The sequence below is a fragment of the Lepisma saccharinum genome, chromosome 1, assembly GCF_977018435.1.
Source record: "Lepisma saccharinum chromosome 1, izLepSacc3.1, whole genome shotgun sequence".
NCBI lineage: Eukaryota > Metazoa > Arthropoda > Insecta > Zygentoma > Lepismatidae > Lepisma > Lepisma saccharinum.
Genome location: NC_139229.1, coordinates 23945337 through 23964681, shown reverse-complemented (window position 1 = coordinate 23964681; position 19345 = coordinate 23945337). Strand labels below are relative to the sequence as shown.

Sequence of the window (19345 nt, the reverse complement as noted above, 5' to 3'; positions counted from 1 at the left end):
TGCTTCCGCAAGAAACACCATAATTTTTTTTTATATATTTCTTTTGACTTATGAACGCTTGTACCAAATTAAGAGTTAAATACTGTACATGAAAAAAAATTATTGCAAGTATAAATATTATATTTAATATTCCCTGATTTCTCCAGGTTTTTCAGCAACCCCTGTCATGTCATAAATATTAATATTTTTAGATTCAATAAAAAAAAAGAATTACAAAAAAAGTTTTATTAAAATGTAGACTAAGAAAACATTTATTATTACATATTATTGAGTACACAAATTGATACCTAGGAACTGGGCAACTGAGTGCTTAAACTTAGCTGCATCACCTGTAAAATCCAGTGCGTTCCAATTAGTCGCTCACCAAAAATTGACACCAGGTGCATCCACAAAAGTGTCCCATGAACAACTATTTTCTTAGTGACCTAGAAAGAAAATAAAACTGCTCAGTTCACAATTCAAGAGGTGGGAAATATTATAGAATTGTTAATTCAACGGAAATTAATTATGTGTTTTCCACAGGACTGTGACTTACAAGAACTCAACGTGGGGAAAAGTGTTGCTTCACTGGGACCAGAAAGTAAAATAGTTTCCATTTTCTAATTCGAACTTGGATAAGTCTAATTATTTAGTAATTTGAACAGAAGTTTATTCACCTTGAAATTCTCATTGAAAACACTGATTTGTCCTGTTTCTTAACTAATTCCGATGGTCGTCATAAAGGACAGTTGTAACTACAGAAGTTTCTAAATAGTTACATAGTTCATGCACATTGAAAGAACTGACAGATACAGTGCAAACAGTCCTGTAAGATTTACAGTATCATGAAGGTTGTCATCCTTACTGACATATCCAGCGAGCGTTTCCTTTTACCTTCTTTGATTTTTACTTAGCCCTTTTGGCCCTCCTTGCTTTTATCCATTATATATATATATATATATATATATATATATATATATATATATATATATATATATATATATATATATATATATATATATATATATATATATATATACAGGGTGTCATTTTAATGGTGCCCACGGACCACAGATTTGTATAGAGGACATCAAAACAAACAATTTTTCTCAGTAACATTTTTCTCGGTGTGTCGATTCGACGCTACAGTCTTTCAAAAAAGGCCATTTTGCCACCTGGATGCTGGCAACCAAACACAACATTTGATCGTATCTGTGACGTCATTTCCTGCGAAGAAACAGCGCACGGAAGGGTTGCAAGGAACACACAAATTTTGGGAAAAATTACAAACTACCAACCACATTATTAGCTGTAAAACGAATCGAGAAACGCGTCCAGTAAACCGAACATCATAGCCTACCAGCCAGAAGATCAGTAGTCATCTCAGGGGAAGGGGGAAGTGAACCAACAATATGAGAAATGGTAAAAACGTACCTATTCAAAATTATGTATCAATATTGCATTTTGTCTCAGCCTACATGTCAAATATCAACAACAATAAATTTTATTGAAGTTACAGCTTACATGTGGCTGTTTACGCCCAGCTACATGTCAAATATTTGCAATATTTGCAAGGTTGATATCTACAGGTTTGTGTCCAGATGCCTAGAGGTACTTTTGTGCTGATAACGGAAGTATCCGAGGTTCACATTGTTACATTGCAGCTTAAACGCGTACAACCACAGTAACAATCTAATTATGAATCAGTAGCGAATATACTGCCCTGTTCACAGTTGCAAACTATTACATGTGTATCCGGTGCATAGATAAACACAGTCGTCGGAGAGCTTGTATTACAACTACTTATATCCCTGTATTTTCAACCATTTTTGTCACTTGCCTCATAATGCCCTGAATATACGGCTTACCTTTGGAATTTTGAGTGCTTTCATTTCTATTTTGTCATCTGTTCAATGTGCCACAGACAACTAGTAGCTATCAGAAGGACGAAGTGGATAGACTAAATTGTAGATGCAAACTTGGTAACTAGTTTTGCAATTATTTGACATGTACGCCGAGACAAAATTCGGTATGACCACTTCCACATGAATTATATTTTCTTTCTACCATTTTTCGTATCGTTTGTTTACTTCCTGTTAGGTTAGAGAACGTGTTTTCTCGTTTTGTTTCACGGTACATAATGTGGCTGATTGTAGCTGTCATTTTTCACAGAATGTGTGTCTTCCTGGCAACCCAAGAACACATCGCTTCACAACGAGATATGACATCACAATGTGGTTGCCAGCATTCAGGCGGCAAAACGGGCTTTTTTGAACGACTGTAGTGCCGAAACGATGAACTAACGAGAAAAATGTTACTGAGAAAAGTTGTTTGTTTTGATGTCCTTTATACGTTTCCGTGGTCCGTGGGTGCCATTAAAATGACACCCTGTGTGTGTGTGTGTGTGTGTGTGTATATATATATATATATTTAACAAAAAAAAAAACAGTGAGGTATATGAGAAGATGCCTATGCAACTTCAAACAAAAATATATTATTAATATTTGCAGAAATTCATCAAGCCATAGAAACACCATAAATTTCCTTTACTGTTGCCATACTTTTAAAACACAATTCATGGTGTACAGTTCAATTACATATGTTACATGTGCATGGTATATACGTGGGGTAAGTCATAAGTCATGGCAACTATTTTTTTTCTCGCGAACAGGGGACAATACGAAAAATCTAAGATCGTTTGAAAATGTATGGAATGTACTTTCGAAAGAAGCCACCAGATAGTGTATGTGAACAACGTTGGGATAGTAAGCATGCACCCAAGTTCAGTCGGTGAGTGACAGCGTTCAAAAATGGATGTCATGAAGCAGGAACAACATTTGTATGTTAAAATAGCAGTTCTCCACGGCAGAAATGCACGGGAATGCCATCAGAGCTATGGGAGGGTGTGCATGTCATGCCCTATCGAACAGTGGCGAGGTGGGTGGAGGCCTTCACACGGGGCAGAGTGTCAACTGCTGATCTGCCCCATAATAAAACACTGTTGTCCAATATCCTGTGTTCTGCCTCTTCCCTACGACAGTCTCCCGCATCCAGACTTCATCTGGTGGCTTCATTCGATGGTACATTCCATACACTTTCAAACGTACATCTTAGATTTTTTGTGTTGTCCCCTGTTTGCGAGGAAAAAAATAGTTGCCATGACTTACGACTTAATCCTCGTAGAATGAGAAATGCACAAATTTTACAATGGACATGAAATCACAGGGTACAACAAATATAAGTTGCTTGGACATGAATCCACCATTATAGTTTAATTAACATTTGCATAGTATTTCAAACCCCATGTTCACTCCAGTGCAGGGAGCCACGATAACCTTAGCACAGCGTTCTACGAAGCCACAGGTCTCAGGCTTAGATCCTCATTTAGGTGGTGGTATTTGCGAAATCAATTTCATCATATCATCACTAATCCTCATTCTCACAATTAGCCAAAAATGGCAGAAAAGCGAAGTAATATAAACCAAAGCAATCAACCCCGGCCCCCCTCTATAGAAATAGGACTATTTTTTACATGGTTTATAAAGACTGTTTTCCGCATGGTACTATTTTCTGTGCAGGGTGTGCGAGTCTAGTGTTTCACTCTTGTTAAAAAGAGGGCAAAAGGCGGTTTCCTAACCTAATTATAGTTATTATTATTGCAATTAAGTTCCACTTACATGAGCAAATTATGTAGGTCATAGGTGTGCAAGAATGAGTGTTTGAATGTTTAGAAATTTGTGCGAGTGTGATTTATATTTGATACTGTACACATGCTCAGTGCTTGTCAGATCTAAGGATGTGACACAGGAGGGAGGGGAGAGAGATATGTGTCTTGCAAGTGACTGTGGGACTGCGAGTGAATATGGAATTGTGGCCTCTCATATATGAAACTTAACCTTAGTTATCTCTCCTGTAGGCTACGGCATTACAAGAATAAAAACAGTTTTTCATTGTGACGTTTCAGGAGAACACTCACTCCCTTCATCAGACGTCAATTTTTGGTTTGATTAAAGATACAGTTATAACAATGGTTACATTTTTTTTAACAAAAAGAATCACAAGTGGAGTAAGCCACCATGTTTAAAATTTAATGTAACTGAAAACATCAAGAAATTCTGGGAAAGCAAATGATGATTTTGAATTGCCTGATGATATTTGGGATTCACAATTTAAAATAATAATAATAAATAAAAAAATGTGAAAATAAAACAAGACTGCTTGTTTCACAGCTAAGTTGCTTCTTTTTTAAACACAGAAACTAGCACTCAATTTTATCCGCGAAGCTGTTTTTTCTTTCTCTTCGATTAATTTCAGTGGCCACTGCCACCATCCTCGTTGGAACTTGCTGCACTGTTGCTTTTCCCAAATTTTGATTCTTTTTTGTTAAAAAAAAAATTAACCATTGTTATAAATGTATCTTTAATCAAACTAAAAATAAATATTTGATGAAGGGAACACTTAAGCCTTGTTTCCATGTTAATAAAACATTAAAATGCTGACCAAGGCAAACTTTTATAGTATAAAAAATAAAGATTAAAAATTTAACGTTTCCACCCTCTAACAGGGTCAATAAATTTATTGTGAATATTCGTCTGAAGAAGGGGTTTCCCCGATGGTGCAGTGGTAGCGTCATCATCTTGTAATCAAGGGGTCCTGGGTTTGATACCCGTTGGAGGCACATAGTGGACTTAAAAACACCAAATCAATCTATCAATTATCTGAAGAAGACCCTGTTAGAGGGTGGAAATGTTACGTTTTTATGTATATTTCTTATACTATAAAAGTTTACCTAGGTCAGGATTTCAAGGTTTTATGATGAAGGGAGGAGCATGTGTTCTCCTGAAACTTCACAATGAAAAATTGTGTTTTTATGCTTGTAATAATCGTAGACTACAAGAGAAATAATTCTACAATGCAAGCAATGTGTTCATAAAAAAAACAACTTAAACTTAGTGTACAGTGGATCAATGCAAGTGGGTGCCTTCAGATGGGGGAGGGGGTGTCACTTTGTCACTGGTCCCATTCATATCCAAGTAGTTAATTACAAATTTGCAGTTATAGATGTGCCACTTTCAGCTGTCTAACTGTATAATTAACAAATAATACAATTTAATTTTCGTAATATAGGGTGTCCCAAAAGTCCCTTAACAGCCATCCTAGAGACGTGTAGTGCAGAGATTGACATGATTTGAGTATATAGTAATACTGTATGGGTAGGGGGAACATGATTGCTGTGGCTGACCATGGCGGTGGCCATCTTGGTATCCGCCATATTGGATGGAGGTCAATTTTTTTAAATGGGAAGGTATATGTGTGACATAAATTTAGGCTAGAACTGCACCAGAAACAAGAATATGAAGTCAGTTTTCAGATATCTTTAATCTGTGAAAAGTTATTGATGCAATGTTGAATAAATGACGACGTATGATAAAGTATGGAAATTGTGATAACTTATATCATATCTCTTTTGTTGCAGGTGTAAGTGACAAAGAACATGATGTTATCCAATGAGGAACAAATTGAGATCATCCTCATTTCCGCCGAAAGAGTTCACGGGACATTGCAAATGACAATCAAAAACATCCGCTTAGGCCGCCAGTGTCGCATGTTAGTGTGGCCAATGTGATGAAGCGGTTTAAAGAAACGGGTGCAGTGCACGATAGACATTGATCGGGAAGACCAAAAACAGCCACGGATGAAGAAACAACAATGGCAGTTCTGGCATCATTCCTGAAGTCACCCAAAAAAAGTATTCGACGACTGTCTGCTCAATGTGGTGTTAGCAAGAGTTCGATTAGCAGGATTATGCAAGAACACAAGTGGCATGCCTACAAGATGCAAATGCAACATCTCAGTGAAGATGATCCTGATAGAAGGGTGGAGTTTTGTGAGTGGTGTGTCCTGCAACTTGAACGTGACCCTGACTTGTGGCAAAACATTCTCAATAGCGATGAGGCATTTTTTTATACCAATGGTGAGGTCTACCGTCAAAACATGTGGTATTGGTCCTCTGAGAACCCACACTGGGTAAACCTGGGGAACGTGGTTGGGCCAGCAAAAGTTATGGTGTGGTGTGGAATTTGGAATACCCAAATCATAGGTCCATTTTTCATTGAGGGGACATTGAATGCAGAGACCTACCTGCAGTTGCTACACGGTCTTGTCTTACCTTCAGTGTGTATGCCGGATGGGTCTTTCCCAGAATTTTTTCAACAGGATGGTGCACCACCTCATTATGGGAACATTGTTCGGCAGCACCTTGATGTCCAATTTCCTGGTAGGTGGATTGGCAGACGAGGACCAAGGCAGTGGCCAGCCAGGTCCCCAGACCTTACTCCCCTTGATTTTTACTTGTGGGGCCATCTTAAGGCCATGGTTTATGCAGTTCCAATACGTGATATGAGTCACCTTCGTCAACAAATCACTGAGGCCTGTGCCGCTATCACTCCCAAAACTCTCTTGAATGTTTGCCGTTCATGGGAGACTCGCTTATGGATGTGTTTACGGGAGCATGGTGAGCACATTGAGCACATTTTGTAGTGCAATAACTTTTCACAGATTAAAGATATCTGAAAACTGACTTCATATTCTTGTTTCTGGTGCAATTCTAGCCTAAAATTATGTTCCACACATATACCTTCCCATTTAAAAAAATTGACCTCCATCCAATATGGCCACCGCTGCCATGGTCACCCACAGCAATCATGTTCCCCCTGCCCATACAGTATTACTAATCATGTTAATCTCTGCACTACACGTCTCTAGCATGGCTGTTAAGGGACTTTTGGGACACCCTGTAGTGTAACAAGAAAGAAAGAAAATAAAACATACCCCTTACAAACATGCACCATGTGTTCAATTCAGACACAAAGTCCTCCCTGGCAACGTCTGAACTTTGGCCTCCTTTACAACTCTTCTTTCTTCAAACTTTCAGCTGCAAGAAAAGAAGCAAATATTTCTGTAATCCCATACATAAATTAGAACTTGACATGGAATAATTTGGGAAGAGCATTTTGATTGTGTAATTCATTTGGTCAATTATGAAACAGTACTCAAGGTCATTAGTATAATTTTAAGTTACATCATTGCGAGGAAACAGACAATAACTTAAAGAAAATATACAGGGTTAGGCAATATATATCTACCACTTTCTAAAGTTGGTATTCCCTACAGCTCCACAGTAGCGAGTTCGTCAACTCCCTTAGTGTACAACACAAAATCTACGCGATTTTAAAAAAATAAGAAAGTGAACAGTGTTGTGTTATTGTTTATGGCATTACATTATCTATCAATTACCACAATCTTGCATAAAATTAGCTGTATTGTGTTACTACCGGCAATACATTAAAAAGGTAGATATACCGTATTTATGCATGTATAATGTGCAGTGCTCGAAAAAATCTTCATCAGAGCTAGATGCCAGCTCTGAAATTCAGGCGCCAGGAAACCACCTACTGGCAATTGTGCATACTATAAGAAGTTGAGCATCACCATATCCAAAAAAACATTGATAAATCATGTGAGAAAGCAGAAAATTAGGGGTTGGGGGACAAAGCGACTGGGATATCCTCTTGTGTAAACGTGAAAAATCGTGGGAAATGGCCTTTAAACTTTTATACATCGTATTGCTCATTCCTTCTTCAATTTTTCTAAAAAAAAACTTCAAAATATATACCTTTTTCTGTGACTAATGTAACATTTATACAAGGCACATTCAGGACCCTCAAACTAGCAACTATCAGCTCAAGATTTCTTCCATTAAGGCATTTACACACTCCATATATATAATTTTATTTTTAATAATATTATTTTATACATTTTAATTAAGAGTTGGAAGTGGTCGAAAAACGAAAACTGCCTTATTGGGGGAGGGGGAAGTGTTTTATTTATACCCGGTGGAGGCATATGGCACAGTGGTTCGGATCCCACTTTAAATCTCAACCATTGTGAGACCACAGCATGGTAAATTCGCCCTGCTCAAAACATTCTAATTTCTATTTTTTTAACTTTATACATTAATATGCACCCTTGAAATTAAGTATTAATAAATAATGGAATATGATGTGTGTCTAGGCTTGTTGGCAAATATAATATTTTGTTTAAAATACTTGGCAACCATTTGGTTTAATGAACTCTCGTGGTTTATATTCATGCCAGGGTCCGGTACCGGGCCACAGCCTGCCAGTTGAGTCCTAGTGCTTTGTGGCAATATTGGTAGTTTTTAGTTTGTACAGCCATTGATGCAAGGCTACCAGATGCACCCCACCCCCCAAATTTAGTTGGGACTATCCATTCATTTTATTCCCTGAACCGGCTTTTTCGAAACAGTCCTGAAAAATATTTTTTTTCTTCTTAACTCACATTTAGACCTGTTCTTTATTATAATAATAATTGCTAATACATATCATTTTATATATATATATATATATATATATATATATATATTATTTACTAAACATAGAATTATCAAGGCTATTGAATGGTAGTGGTATAAAAAAATTAAAGGTTATGTTCTGAAGCTCCTTGCATCTGCTTTTAAAATCAATTATCATTGTCAATTCACATTGCAAAACAGATTTTAACTGATTTTTATTCAATGGAGTAAAGATGTACATGGAACGTGGCAACACCACACACAGCGATGTCCATCGAATCGTGGAAACTGTGGGCTGTCACTGCAAGTCAGTGAGTGCGGTATCACCACATTCCACGTACATCTTTACTCAGTTGAATAAAATTCTGTATAAATTCGGTTTCACAATGTGAATTGACAATGATAATAGATTTTAAAAAGAAATGCAAAGAGATTCACAACAAAACCAATATTGTATTTGTAGGACTACCCAACAGTAAGAAAAAAAATCTTTCTCAAAATTGATAAGAATGGTATTTGACAAATTTTAAAAATCTGAAAATTTAGAATTGTGTTTAAACCTTTCTGTATGCACCATACAAAAAATTCATTACGATTGAAACACGCATTTTTTTATTTATAGAATTCCAGAGTGTGATCGTTTGCAAAACTAAAAAAAAAAGGCACATTTGTTCTCAGGATAATAAAAATAGAACTCATACTTGGAAAAAAAAATGGTTAGCACAGATTAATGCAGAATTGAATAAGCTAAATTTTGATGAAACTTGTTTCTACGTAGGTTTACTGGTTAATTTTTAAATGTAGTCCAAACTCAAGTATCCATAATTTTTAATCCAGCAGTAGAATACATCAGTAGTTTCTGTCGACAGAATTGCAATAAATTTACATCCCACATGAAACTGTACCTTATGTCCTTAAACTTCAGTACTAAATTTGCAAAAGTCTGTTACAAACAGCAGAAAAAATAAAAAGCCTCACGTACCTGGTGGTTCAATGCCTTGCAGCTTCTCTTCAACAGCTTTAAGAAACCCCTTCTTCTTCTCTGGAGGAACGATATACGTGAGTAAGTTATCAACAATAGAGTTCCTCTCTGCTGGGAAACTGTAGTAGGCATTTTGATAAAAGATCACTGTTTCTCGAAGAGCATCTTCCCATGGAGTTGGAGAAAAGTCCAATATTTCTTTGGCCTTTTCGATGTCAACGGTGCCTTTGAAAACTGAAGGGAAGTAAAATAATGCATCTTCATCAGCATCGTAATTTGCTAGAACATTTTTCATTCCAAGTATTTTACTTATTTCCAACAATGTATTAGAGAGTGTACACTCACGATCAAAGGCGATGTTGAACACTTCATCGTAAACTGCATCCCCTTTCTCAATCACTCGATCAACAGCCCTTGCAACATCTTTTACATACACGTAACTAGTTTTAAGCTCGGCAACTCTTTTCGGAACATAAATAGGAACATCAATTACATGATAAAATTTTATCCATAATATATAAGACCACCATCTGTTCGTGCTATCTCTTGGTCCCATCACATCTGGAAGACGCAGAATGACATACGGTACTCCACCATTTTCTCGCTGCCTCTGCAGAACCTCTTCCCCGGCAAGTTTCTGGTCCCCGTACGAGTCTTTATTCGAGAGCTGTTCCCTCTCTTCCGGATCCAGCGGCCTTACTGAATGGAACTCTTTACTAGGAGCGGAATAGTTCAGTCCACTTACTTCATAGACAGAGTCCGTGCTTATGTATACATAAACTCCTATTTTACCTTTCAAAACATCCAAGGCATCCTGAATCACTTTTGGTTGGTAGGCACTGAAATCGATAACGTAATCGAACAAATCTGTAGCTTCAATATACTGCACCACATCGCTACAATCACTCAAACCGTTGTAAGGGAACAGCCCTTGCATTCCTGCATATCTGTCGCATGAGAAGTGAGTAACGTGTGGACTGATATTGTCCTGTGCATCAAACCGCCAGTTTCCTCTGCTGACTAGTGTAATGTTAAATGATTTGTACTTTTTCAAGAGGTGGGAAACAACGTGGGATCCAATGAAGCCGTTGCCACCAAACACCAAGACATGCTTATTTCTGTCATCCTCTTTCCCACACGTAAAACCTAGGAATGTCACCCAAGTAAGAAATAAAAATACAGCAACTGGCCCCATCTTCATACTTCCTTATGTACCTTGAAAGAAAGAAGAAAAAAAAAAGGTCAGTGTTCTGAACATTTTACAAATGGCCTACAATAAACAATGTGATTAACATTTTTACTAAAAATTAAGATGTGCGTGTATGTTTCTACCATCCCTGCTTCAGGAGGAATAACAATAAAGGTAATTTCTATGTAAAAGGTTATTCTAGCTTTTTTTCTTACTTTTGCATAAGAGATACAATTTAGTGAAACATTATCACATTACTACAATGGAAGTTCTGAATAAGCCCACTCCATCGTAACTAGGAGCCTACTAGAGAATTCTTGCAAAACTTTGGAAGGGGTATTTGTGTATTCAGAATTGCCTTTATGAGGGGGTGGTAATGTTTCTAGAATAATAAGGGGGTGTACTGATACATCACCGAGGGAGTAATAGAAAAATAATGGATTTTTTGAGGGTGTGATAAATCAATGTTGAATATTTTCACATTTACATAAGTCAAAGTTACACAAAAATGCAACTGGTTTCTCCTTCAATGTTCCTTTGAAAGAGGCCATAAAATAGGAGGTTAAATGGGTGAAGTGGTGGTGTATGCATTTGGAAATTGTTGCCCAACCAAAACCATGGCTGAGAAAGATTATCTGCATATAGCACAGCCCAGGACACAATTCCCAACTGTCAAGTATGTTACATATAATAATTAAAATACATTTTCTTCTTTGTGTCGAAACTAACTAACTAACTCCCTAGCCTTCTTAAACCCGAAGGTTCATGGCTGCAGCAACACAGGCCTTCCATCTTTCCCTATCTTGAGCAAGTTCTATATACTCTTTTCCATCTCTACCGATTTCCCTTAGGTCCATCTCAACGTTGTCCCTCCATCTTCGTCTTGGCCTTCCTACAGGTCTCTTACCATCAGGTTTCCCAACAAGAATCCTGTAAACTCCTCTTTCCTCTCCCATTCGTGCCACATGGCCTGCCCACCTAAGTCTTCTTGATTTAATTATTCTAATAATATCTGGACATGAATACAAATTATGTAGTTCTAAATTATGTAACCTTCTCCACTCACCTGTTTCCTCATCCCTTTTAGGTCCAAAGATCTTCCTAAGGATCTTATTTTCAAATACTCTCAATTTATGTTCCTCTTTCAATGTAAGGGACCAAGTTTCACATCCATATAATACTAGAGGCAAAATTACGGTTTTGTATATTTTAACTTTTAGTTTCTTAGATATTAAACGAGAAGACAAAACTTTATGAAGAGAGAAGTAACATGCATTTCCTGAATTAAGCCTACTTTTTATTTCCTCTTTAATATAATTTTCATTTGTTAATATTACTCCTAAGTATTTGAATTTGGAAACTGGTTCAAACGAGTTGTTATCAATAATTAGATTTTGATTATTACCTAACACTTGGTTTCGGCCTGTAAGCATATATTTAGTTTTCTCTTTGTTAACTTCCAAACCTATCTCTTTAGCAGTTTTGAAAAATATTTTAGCATTATTCTTAATTGTAATCACATCATCCCCTAGTAAGTCTACATCATCTGCATATGCTAACAACTGAGTCACACCATTTAATTTTAGTCCTTCTTGAAAAAAATCACAAATTCTACTAGGATGTAGAAGAAATATGGAAGCTCAAAATATTGAAAAACGACAAAATCAATTAGGACTTTTTTTGCCATTGTTTGAAAATACCATGTTTCATAAATGAGGGATTTTTAAAAATTTTCGAACACTAACAAATATGATTCTTGTTCAAAACCTTTTTAGAGGGTTTCATAAAAAAAAGGATCACACCTGCTCACTAAAAATAATCCAAATCTGAGAGGTTAAGGGTCAACAACTGGCTGATTTGACATGCAATCACCCCAATAACGTTTGTTTTTTTTGCACAAATGCCCATAAAACCACAAAATAAATTATATTTCCACATAAAGATACACCGATAATGATAATTTATAAGCTCCTAAGCATTATTTTGTGATCAATTAAATCAAAATAAAACAAATCACACATACATAAAAACCTGACAATGTTATAAAATAAATCTGCCCTCTAGACAAGCATGTTGCGTAGACAAACAACAAACTTAAGATAGACTCCGTACATTTCAGGATCAAGGTGGCCACTCTAGGACTATGATAAAATTCAAGTATAATTCCCGGTTTTTAAGGTGAAGTGAACCTTACATATAGCTGCCTCTTGCCACCCACACACATATGCCCACAAATATATTAACAGTATAAAGGGTCTGTGTGATTCCAATGTATCAAAAAATTCAAATTCAATACAATTAAACGGTATATATATTCAAAATATTTTAATTTAAGGTGCCAAGTTTACATTTGCCATTTCACATACTCAAAATACATCTATAAAGACAAGTCACGAATCTTACAGGATCTCACAAATCTTATGAATCTAAGAAAAATTATATAAGAATTTCAAACTCAATTTAAACTTCAATCTTGCAATAATCTTTTTCCTTCCTTGATAAAAATAAAAGCTGAACTGTGAAAAACTTACCTCAGGGCATTTATAAATATATCAATTCAATGGGATCTTGATTAATAAAAGTAGCAATTTTTCACATCTGTGGAGAAAATTCAAGCATAATTCCCGGAGTCAATAATTCACGAACTCGTGGTGACTAGCCACCCTGACCTTGGTATAGTTACTTTGCAAGTGTCTCCTTATTACTGACATATGACAATGTTATAACTTCCTACTAGCAACTGTCTCTTTGGTCATCACACTCCATAATGAAGGACCACCTTCCATTTTTTATTTTTGAATGAGGAAACCTTAATGAAACTTAAGGAAGAGTCACCAGTCTATTTGCAATCTGAGGCATAGAGGTTAGTCATGCAAGTTCAGTTGAATAATAAATACAAATTATTCATTTACATCCTTACTTTATGCGAGATGCCCCCTTTCCACCCACATACAGATTTTACAGTAATTTTCATTCACTACTTGTCACTTATCTTAATTAACCCTAGAACACAAAACCTTCGTAAATTTTACAAAACAACACAGAATATATAGTTCTCCGTGCTAGTTCTTAAAACGAGGTCCGTAACAGTCGGACAATCATCTAAGCTGTCCGTATGGGAGAGTGCATCATAATTTTCATGAGGGTTTTGTGACAACGTAAGTTTCTTGTCATGATATGTCAACTTACGACATTTTGTATATTTTTTTGTAAAGAATATTTATGTGTGTTTGAAAGGAAGATAACAGAAAATCGTGGCAAATAAAGATGGGTTTGATTTTAAGTTTGGTCATAATCACTGTGTGTGTGTACCCGCTATCGATCCTGGGACATATAAAGTTGAAGAACGACAAAATGCTATGATTAGAAAATGACTAGAAGAATCATACTCAATCACACTGAACATAAATCCCAGCCCTGCGAAAATTCCTTCTCCAACTAGAAGCATAGAGTTTTCCAAATTTTAAATTTTCAGACTGTAATATTCAATTTCATTAAATTAGGCACACACAGGAGATGTACTACGTAGAACTGTTAGCGAAAAATGCAGGCTTGACCATGACTCGAACCCGGGTCTCTGGCATTCCTTACCATTGCTCTACCACTGAGCTACCGAGCCAGCCTGGCATCGCCTGCTTTTTCGCTTCCGCTGTTTTACCTGTGTGGAATCGTCTCTGTCAGTGCTACCACAAGGGGATCAGCTGCCTTTGAAACACAGTAGTTGCCTCTTTCCAGATGTTACTTCATTAAATTAGGCACACACAGGAACAGTTCTACGTAGTACATCTTCTGTGTGTGCCTAATTTAATGAAGTAACATCTCTACGCTGGGAGGAAAGAGTCAACACGAACTGTGTTTCAAAGGCAACAGATACCATTGCGGTAGCACTGACAGGCGAGATCCCACACAGCGGAAGCGAAAAATCAGGCAAAGCCAGGCCGGCTCTGTAGCTCAGTGGTAGAGCAATGGCACGGAATGCCAGAGACCTGGTTTCGAGTCCTGGTCGAGCCTCCATTTTTCGCTAACAATTTTACGTGTAATATTCAAGTTTGTACTTAACTGATTTCTATTTGTAAAATTGGTTATGGATTAGTATCACCAGATAATATACAGTGTGTCCGAGAAAAAATATACCAATAAAGAATTTAAATAACTCAACAATCGTTAACGATAGAAATGTCAAATAACGTTTATTTGGAAGAGAAAATCATAGAATTTTTTTAACCAAAGAACAAGAAAAAAATTTCACCTTAGTAGATCTCAATGTGTGCTCCTTTGGTGGAGCGACAAACATCAAGGCGGTACTCAACCTCCATCCAAGTGTTCTTCAACATTTGATGAGTGACGGAGCCACATGCATCGATAATTCTTTCACGGAGATCATTGAGGTCTTGCACAGGTGTTTGGTAAACCATAGTCTTCACATAACCCCCAAGGAGACAAGTCTGGTGACCGTGGTGGCCATTTAATGGGTCCAACCCTCCCAATCCAATTACCAGTGAAATTGTTATTAAGGAAGTTAGTAACAACGGGCATAATGTGGGGGGGGGGGGGGGCATCCTGCTGAAACATGTACCCATGAGGTATACGAGGTACAGCATACTGTTGCAACATTTGCAGGTAACTTGCACCAGTAACTGTAGCTTCCTCAAAGAAAAAGGGCCCAATTACGGAATCTCATGTCAAACCACACCACACATTCAACTTGGGGCTGTCGCGTTCATGTTCAACAACTGCATGGGGATTCTGCTCACCCCATATTCTACAGTTATGCCTATGCACTTTTCCGGAAATGTGGAAGGTAGCCTCATCTGAAAATGTTACGCGTGTCAGGAATTCATTGTCATCATCAATGCGTGATAGCACTTCACTAGCATAATCATACCTAGCGGGTTTATCACTGCACTTTACTTTCTGAACATGCTGTAACTTGTAGGCTCTAAGCCTTAACCTTTTATGTACGATATCATGCACAGTAGAACATGGAATTTGAAGTTGAGAACTAGCACGTCTCACAGATTTACGCAGGCTTCTCTGGAAAGCTTCCTGAACTGCAACCACTTTATCCTCACTCACACGCTTCCGACCACTACCTTTCTTCCTCAGCTTCCTGTCCATATTGTTGCCGGAATCTTCTTTGTACCATTACAGGAGACTTCAATTCTGCAAACCAAAAGCAGCACTCAACTTTCTGACGAACAGTAAACGGCGCCATTATACAGACTACTCACGAACAAAGTCGCGCATGCGCTTCATTATGTTACGATTTTTTCCCTTCTGGTGGTAAAAAAAAATCCTTTCTTCCCTCTTCCAAATAAACGTTATTTGACATTTCTATTGTTAACGACTGTTGAGTTATTTAAATTCTTTATTGGTATATTTTTTCTCGGACACACTGTATATACATTTTATAACATTTAACTAACTATCAAACAAACAAAAGGCCCAAGTTTCTTTTGTTTTATTGTGATTTCACCATGTTATAAATGCAATTTTAACACATGGTTTGATTTCGATTTATTTATGTTAAGACATACTGCGGAGTTTTAGCAATTACTTAAGAGGTTGTTCAATATATGCTTTTGTGGTTAGGTTAGGCAGGTCAGGTTTGGTTACCATTTTTGTTAACGGTTCAGAATGTTTTATGATTTTTTTCAAATTCATCTAGCAGGAAGAATAACTATTGTAGAATTTTGGCAATCATTGTCACACATAATTTGATCCTTTCTTAAAGTAATGAGCACTGTTTTGGATTTTGAAGAAAAGTTATTTATGTTGAAAAATCAACTTAAAAACTACCTTACGCAAGCATGCATGCCTTCCATGGACAATGTATTTTCTGATGACAAGCGACTGTATCGTAGACTAGTGGGAATAAATGTAGAAGTAAATCGGAACCTTAGTAGAATGCGTTTAAAACAAAAGGAACTTTCTGATTTCAATTCGGGGTAAGAATTTACAATACCGGACCCTTCCGTAATTTCTATCCTAGTTCTTATACTCACGAAATACGTAGTCCTGATGAAGTATCTGAGGTTAACATGTGGGGGTGACATGTTGAAATTTTTAATTGACATGTAGAAGTTGTAAAATAAGCTTTTCAATGACCATTATCGTTCTCTGTATACAAGCATGGAAACCATGTTTGTTCAACGTAGCGTTCACTTCTTCAGCAATCTGCGTGGTGAGGAAGATGGCTTTGAAGGTAGGAAATAAAGTTCTTTCTTTCGTAACTTTTAGTTGGGTACATATTAATAATACAGGGCATTCATTCATATATCGCACAGTCAATATTATAATTATAATTTAGGACACCTGATCACGATTGTGTAGTTAAAATTTGTCGCTCAAGTGCTACGAAACTGACATTTTTTTACGGTGCCCCACAAACCATTCACGCATAGCCCCACAAACCATTCACGGTAAGGTTAGGTTAAGCAAACAGTTAAAATTTCATTCTAAAGCGTAAAATATTGAAATAACCATTCTTTTTGTGGAGAAATCCAGGGTTTCTGTTCCGATCGCGGACCACTCAATTTCGCACATTTTGCAATTTCTACACGTGACCCCCAAATTTTAACTTCAAATTCGTGATTATGAGGCCTCAATTAGTGAGTATGCGAAATATTACAAAAATCGGGTAGGGGTATGGTATTGTAAATTCGCTCCCAATTCGGTGCTAAGATCACCCATGTAAGGAACTTGGGCCTAGAGCTATCAAAACCTAAATGCCTAACTATTTTCTAACACTTCCTTAGACCCTGGTGAGAGAACCCCCCCCCCCTTTTCTTCTCCTAGTACAAAATATCAAAGTAGTGTAAGAGTAAGGGGGAGTTTGGCGTACTCTAACCATGATAATACGTGCAGGTTCAGACTCCCTACCAAAATAATACTTGAAAACTAAAAAGGGCACCTTCTACAGTGTTTTATGCTCAAATCGTAATGCAATATTAACAATTCATTTACAAAATAACCTTTACAACACATTGAATAGTACAGTACAAAATGGAACTTACCAAGACATAAGGGTAATTTCATCCAAATCCACAAACTTCATATAATATGTAATACTTGTGAATTCAACAGTTCATTTCATGACATAATATTAAATTAATGATTTTCCTTATTGTGATACTGATGAAAGGACAGACTGTGATGAAAGTCTATCACTCAACTTCAACCCTTTCTAAAATAAACATCACCGTAATAACATCCTGTAGCATTGTCTAACATCTGGAAGGTTGTTTGTGTGATGTGGGAATGTTTCATAGCGGAAATTCATGTTCTTTGTTGAAAATTAATTCTCCGACGGACAATAGCCTTTGGCGCGTACACCTTCGTACATCATCACACGTCGTGATTGTGTTTTGTTCATGTTCATTGGGTATCCAGTGATTCGAACTGTCTGTGTTTGCAACAAAAGTTAGAAACATTAAGTGTCGTGGATGCATGGTGAATTTCGTACCGGGTGTGGAAGATCCAGTGGATCGTGAAGGAAGGAAACGAATGTCGAAAATGTGGCAGTGAATGTAAGCTACTCGTTAGAAGGAATGGGCTGTGGGTATATGCCTAATATGACGTGTCGTGGATGCGTGGTGAAATTCAGGTAAGTTTTCCGTATCCTGGAAACTGATTTCTTCAAATTTAAAAGTTTGGGGTTCATTTGGGGGCAGGTGACTCCGGCCAATTTCTAACATTCCTTTAACAGGGACTCTATAGAGAAAGCCGGGTAGCCGGAGCGGAGGGGGACTGCGGTAGGTCAATTACCCCAGGGGCAGAACCCGGAATCGGTGGGAAATTTGGACTCAAAAATTTCAAACGAAAATAAGTTTTTAGTTTAAATCCAATTCCGGGACGGATAGCCCCAAAAACCATTCATGGATAGCACCACGAAACATTTCAATTTTCTTCGAAAAACAATGCGAAAAAGTTTTAAAAAAAAATTGGATCAGATGAGCGTTGTTCATGGGTATTTCTTGGGTTTCAAAGGTTGAAACACTGCATAACGAATGAAAATCGACAAAACAAGCACAACGTGCGATTATGTAGGAAGGTGTACGAGCTTAAGGAATGTTCCACGAAGCAGATAGGTAAGTATGAATGTCAAAAATTGACGAAACGAAGAAGTTATAGGTGTCCGACGGATAGTAAATGTTTACCTTTTTTCTTCTTAGGCTCAAGTAAATTTCTCAATAGGGCAAATGAACTTTCGCCTTGCTGCTACTTCTGTGTGTAATTTCAAGTCTCTTTTCTACCTCTTCAGTTAATCGATGATGATGAATGAACTGATTAAATTCATGACAGGGCAAACCAGTGTTGGTATAAATTTACAATACCGGAAGTATCTCCGATTGCTTTGAAATTACGCACACTCACTAATTTCGGCCTCGTAATCAAGAATCTGCAGTTAAAAATTGGCGGTCACTTCCAGAAATTGCAAAATTACGTGAACATATTAACGCTATGATTGTCGATACACTATTATGGTAACCATGTTTGATGATGTGAACAAGTGAAGTTTGCTACCTGTTGCATGGAGCATTGATTTGCATTTGAAAAAATGGAGTCTTGCGTAAGGTGGAAAAAATTTTTGCTCCACAAACCATTCACGGTAAGGTTAGGTTAGGCAAGCATAGTAAAAATTAAGGGTCATCATAAACATAGTTTTGAAATGCTAATCATTGCAAAAAATAGTTGTTTTCTTCATAAATCAAGGGTGTTTACTCAGACTTATTTTGCAATTTCTAGACGTGACTGCCAAATTTCAACTGCAGATTCATGATTAGGAAGCCAAAAATGGTGAGTATGCCGAATTTCAAAC

General features: G+C 37.0%; 1 protein-coding gene across 2 annotated transcripts in view; it reads right to left on the bottom strand.

Annotated features, from left to right (window-relative positions):
* Window positions 1–220: 220 nt before the first annotated feature.
* The window catches only part of LOC145987098 (putative UDP-glucose epimerase YtcB), a 28756-nt gene continuing 9631 nt past the window's right edge, over window positions 221–19345 (bottom strand). For both annotated transcript variants that reach the window (XM_083121611.1, XM_083121689.1), the window contains exons 2-4: window positions 9336–10550; window positions 6811–6913; window positions 221–425 (exon numbers count right to left, since the gene is read on the bottom strand). In XM_083121611.1, coding sequence (XP_082977737.1) covers window positions 6885–6913; window positions 9336–10536 — 1230 coding nt within the window. In that variant the 5' untranslated portion in view covers window positions 10537–10550 and the 3' untranslated portion in view covers window positions 221–425; window positions 6811–6884. The remainder of the gene's footprint in view (window positions 426–6810; window positions 6914–9335; window positions 10551–19345) is intronic.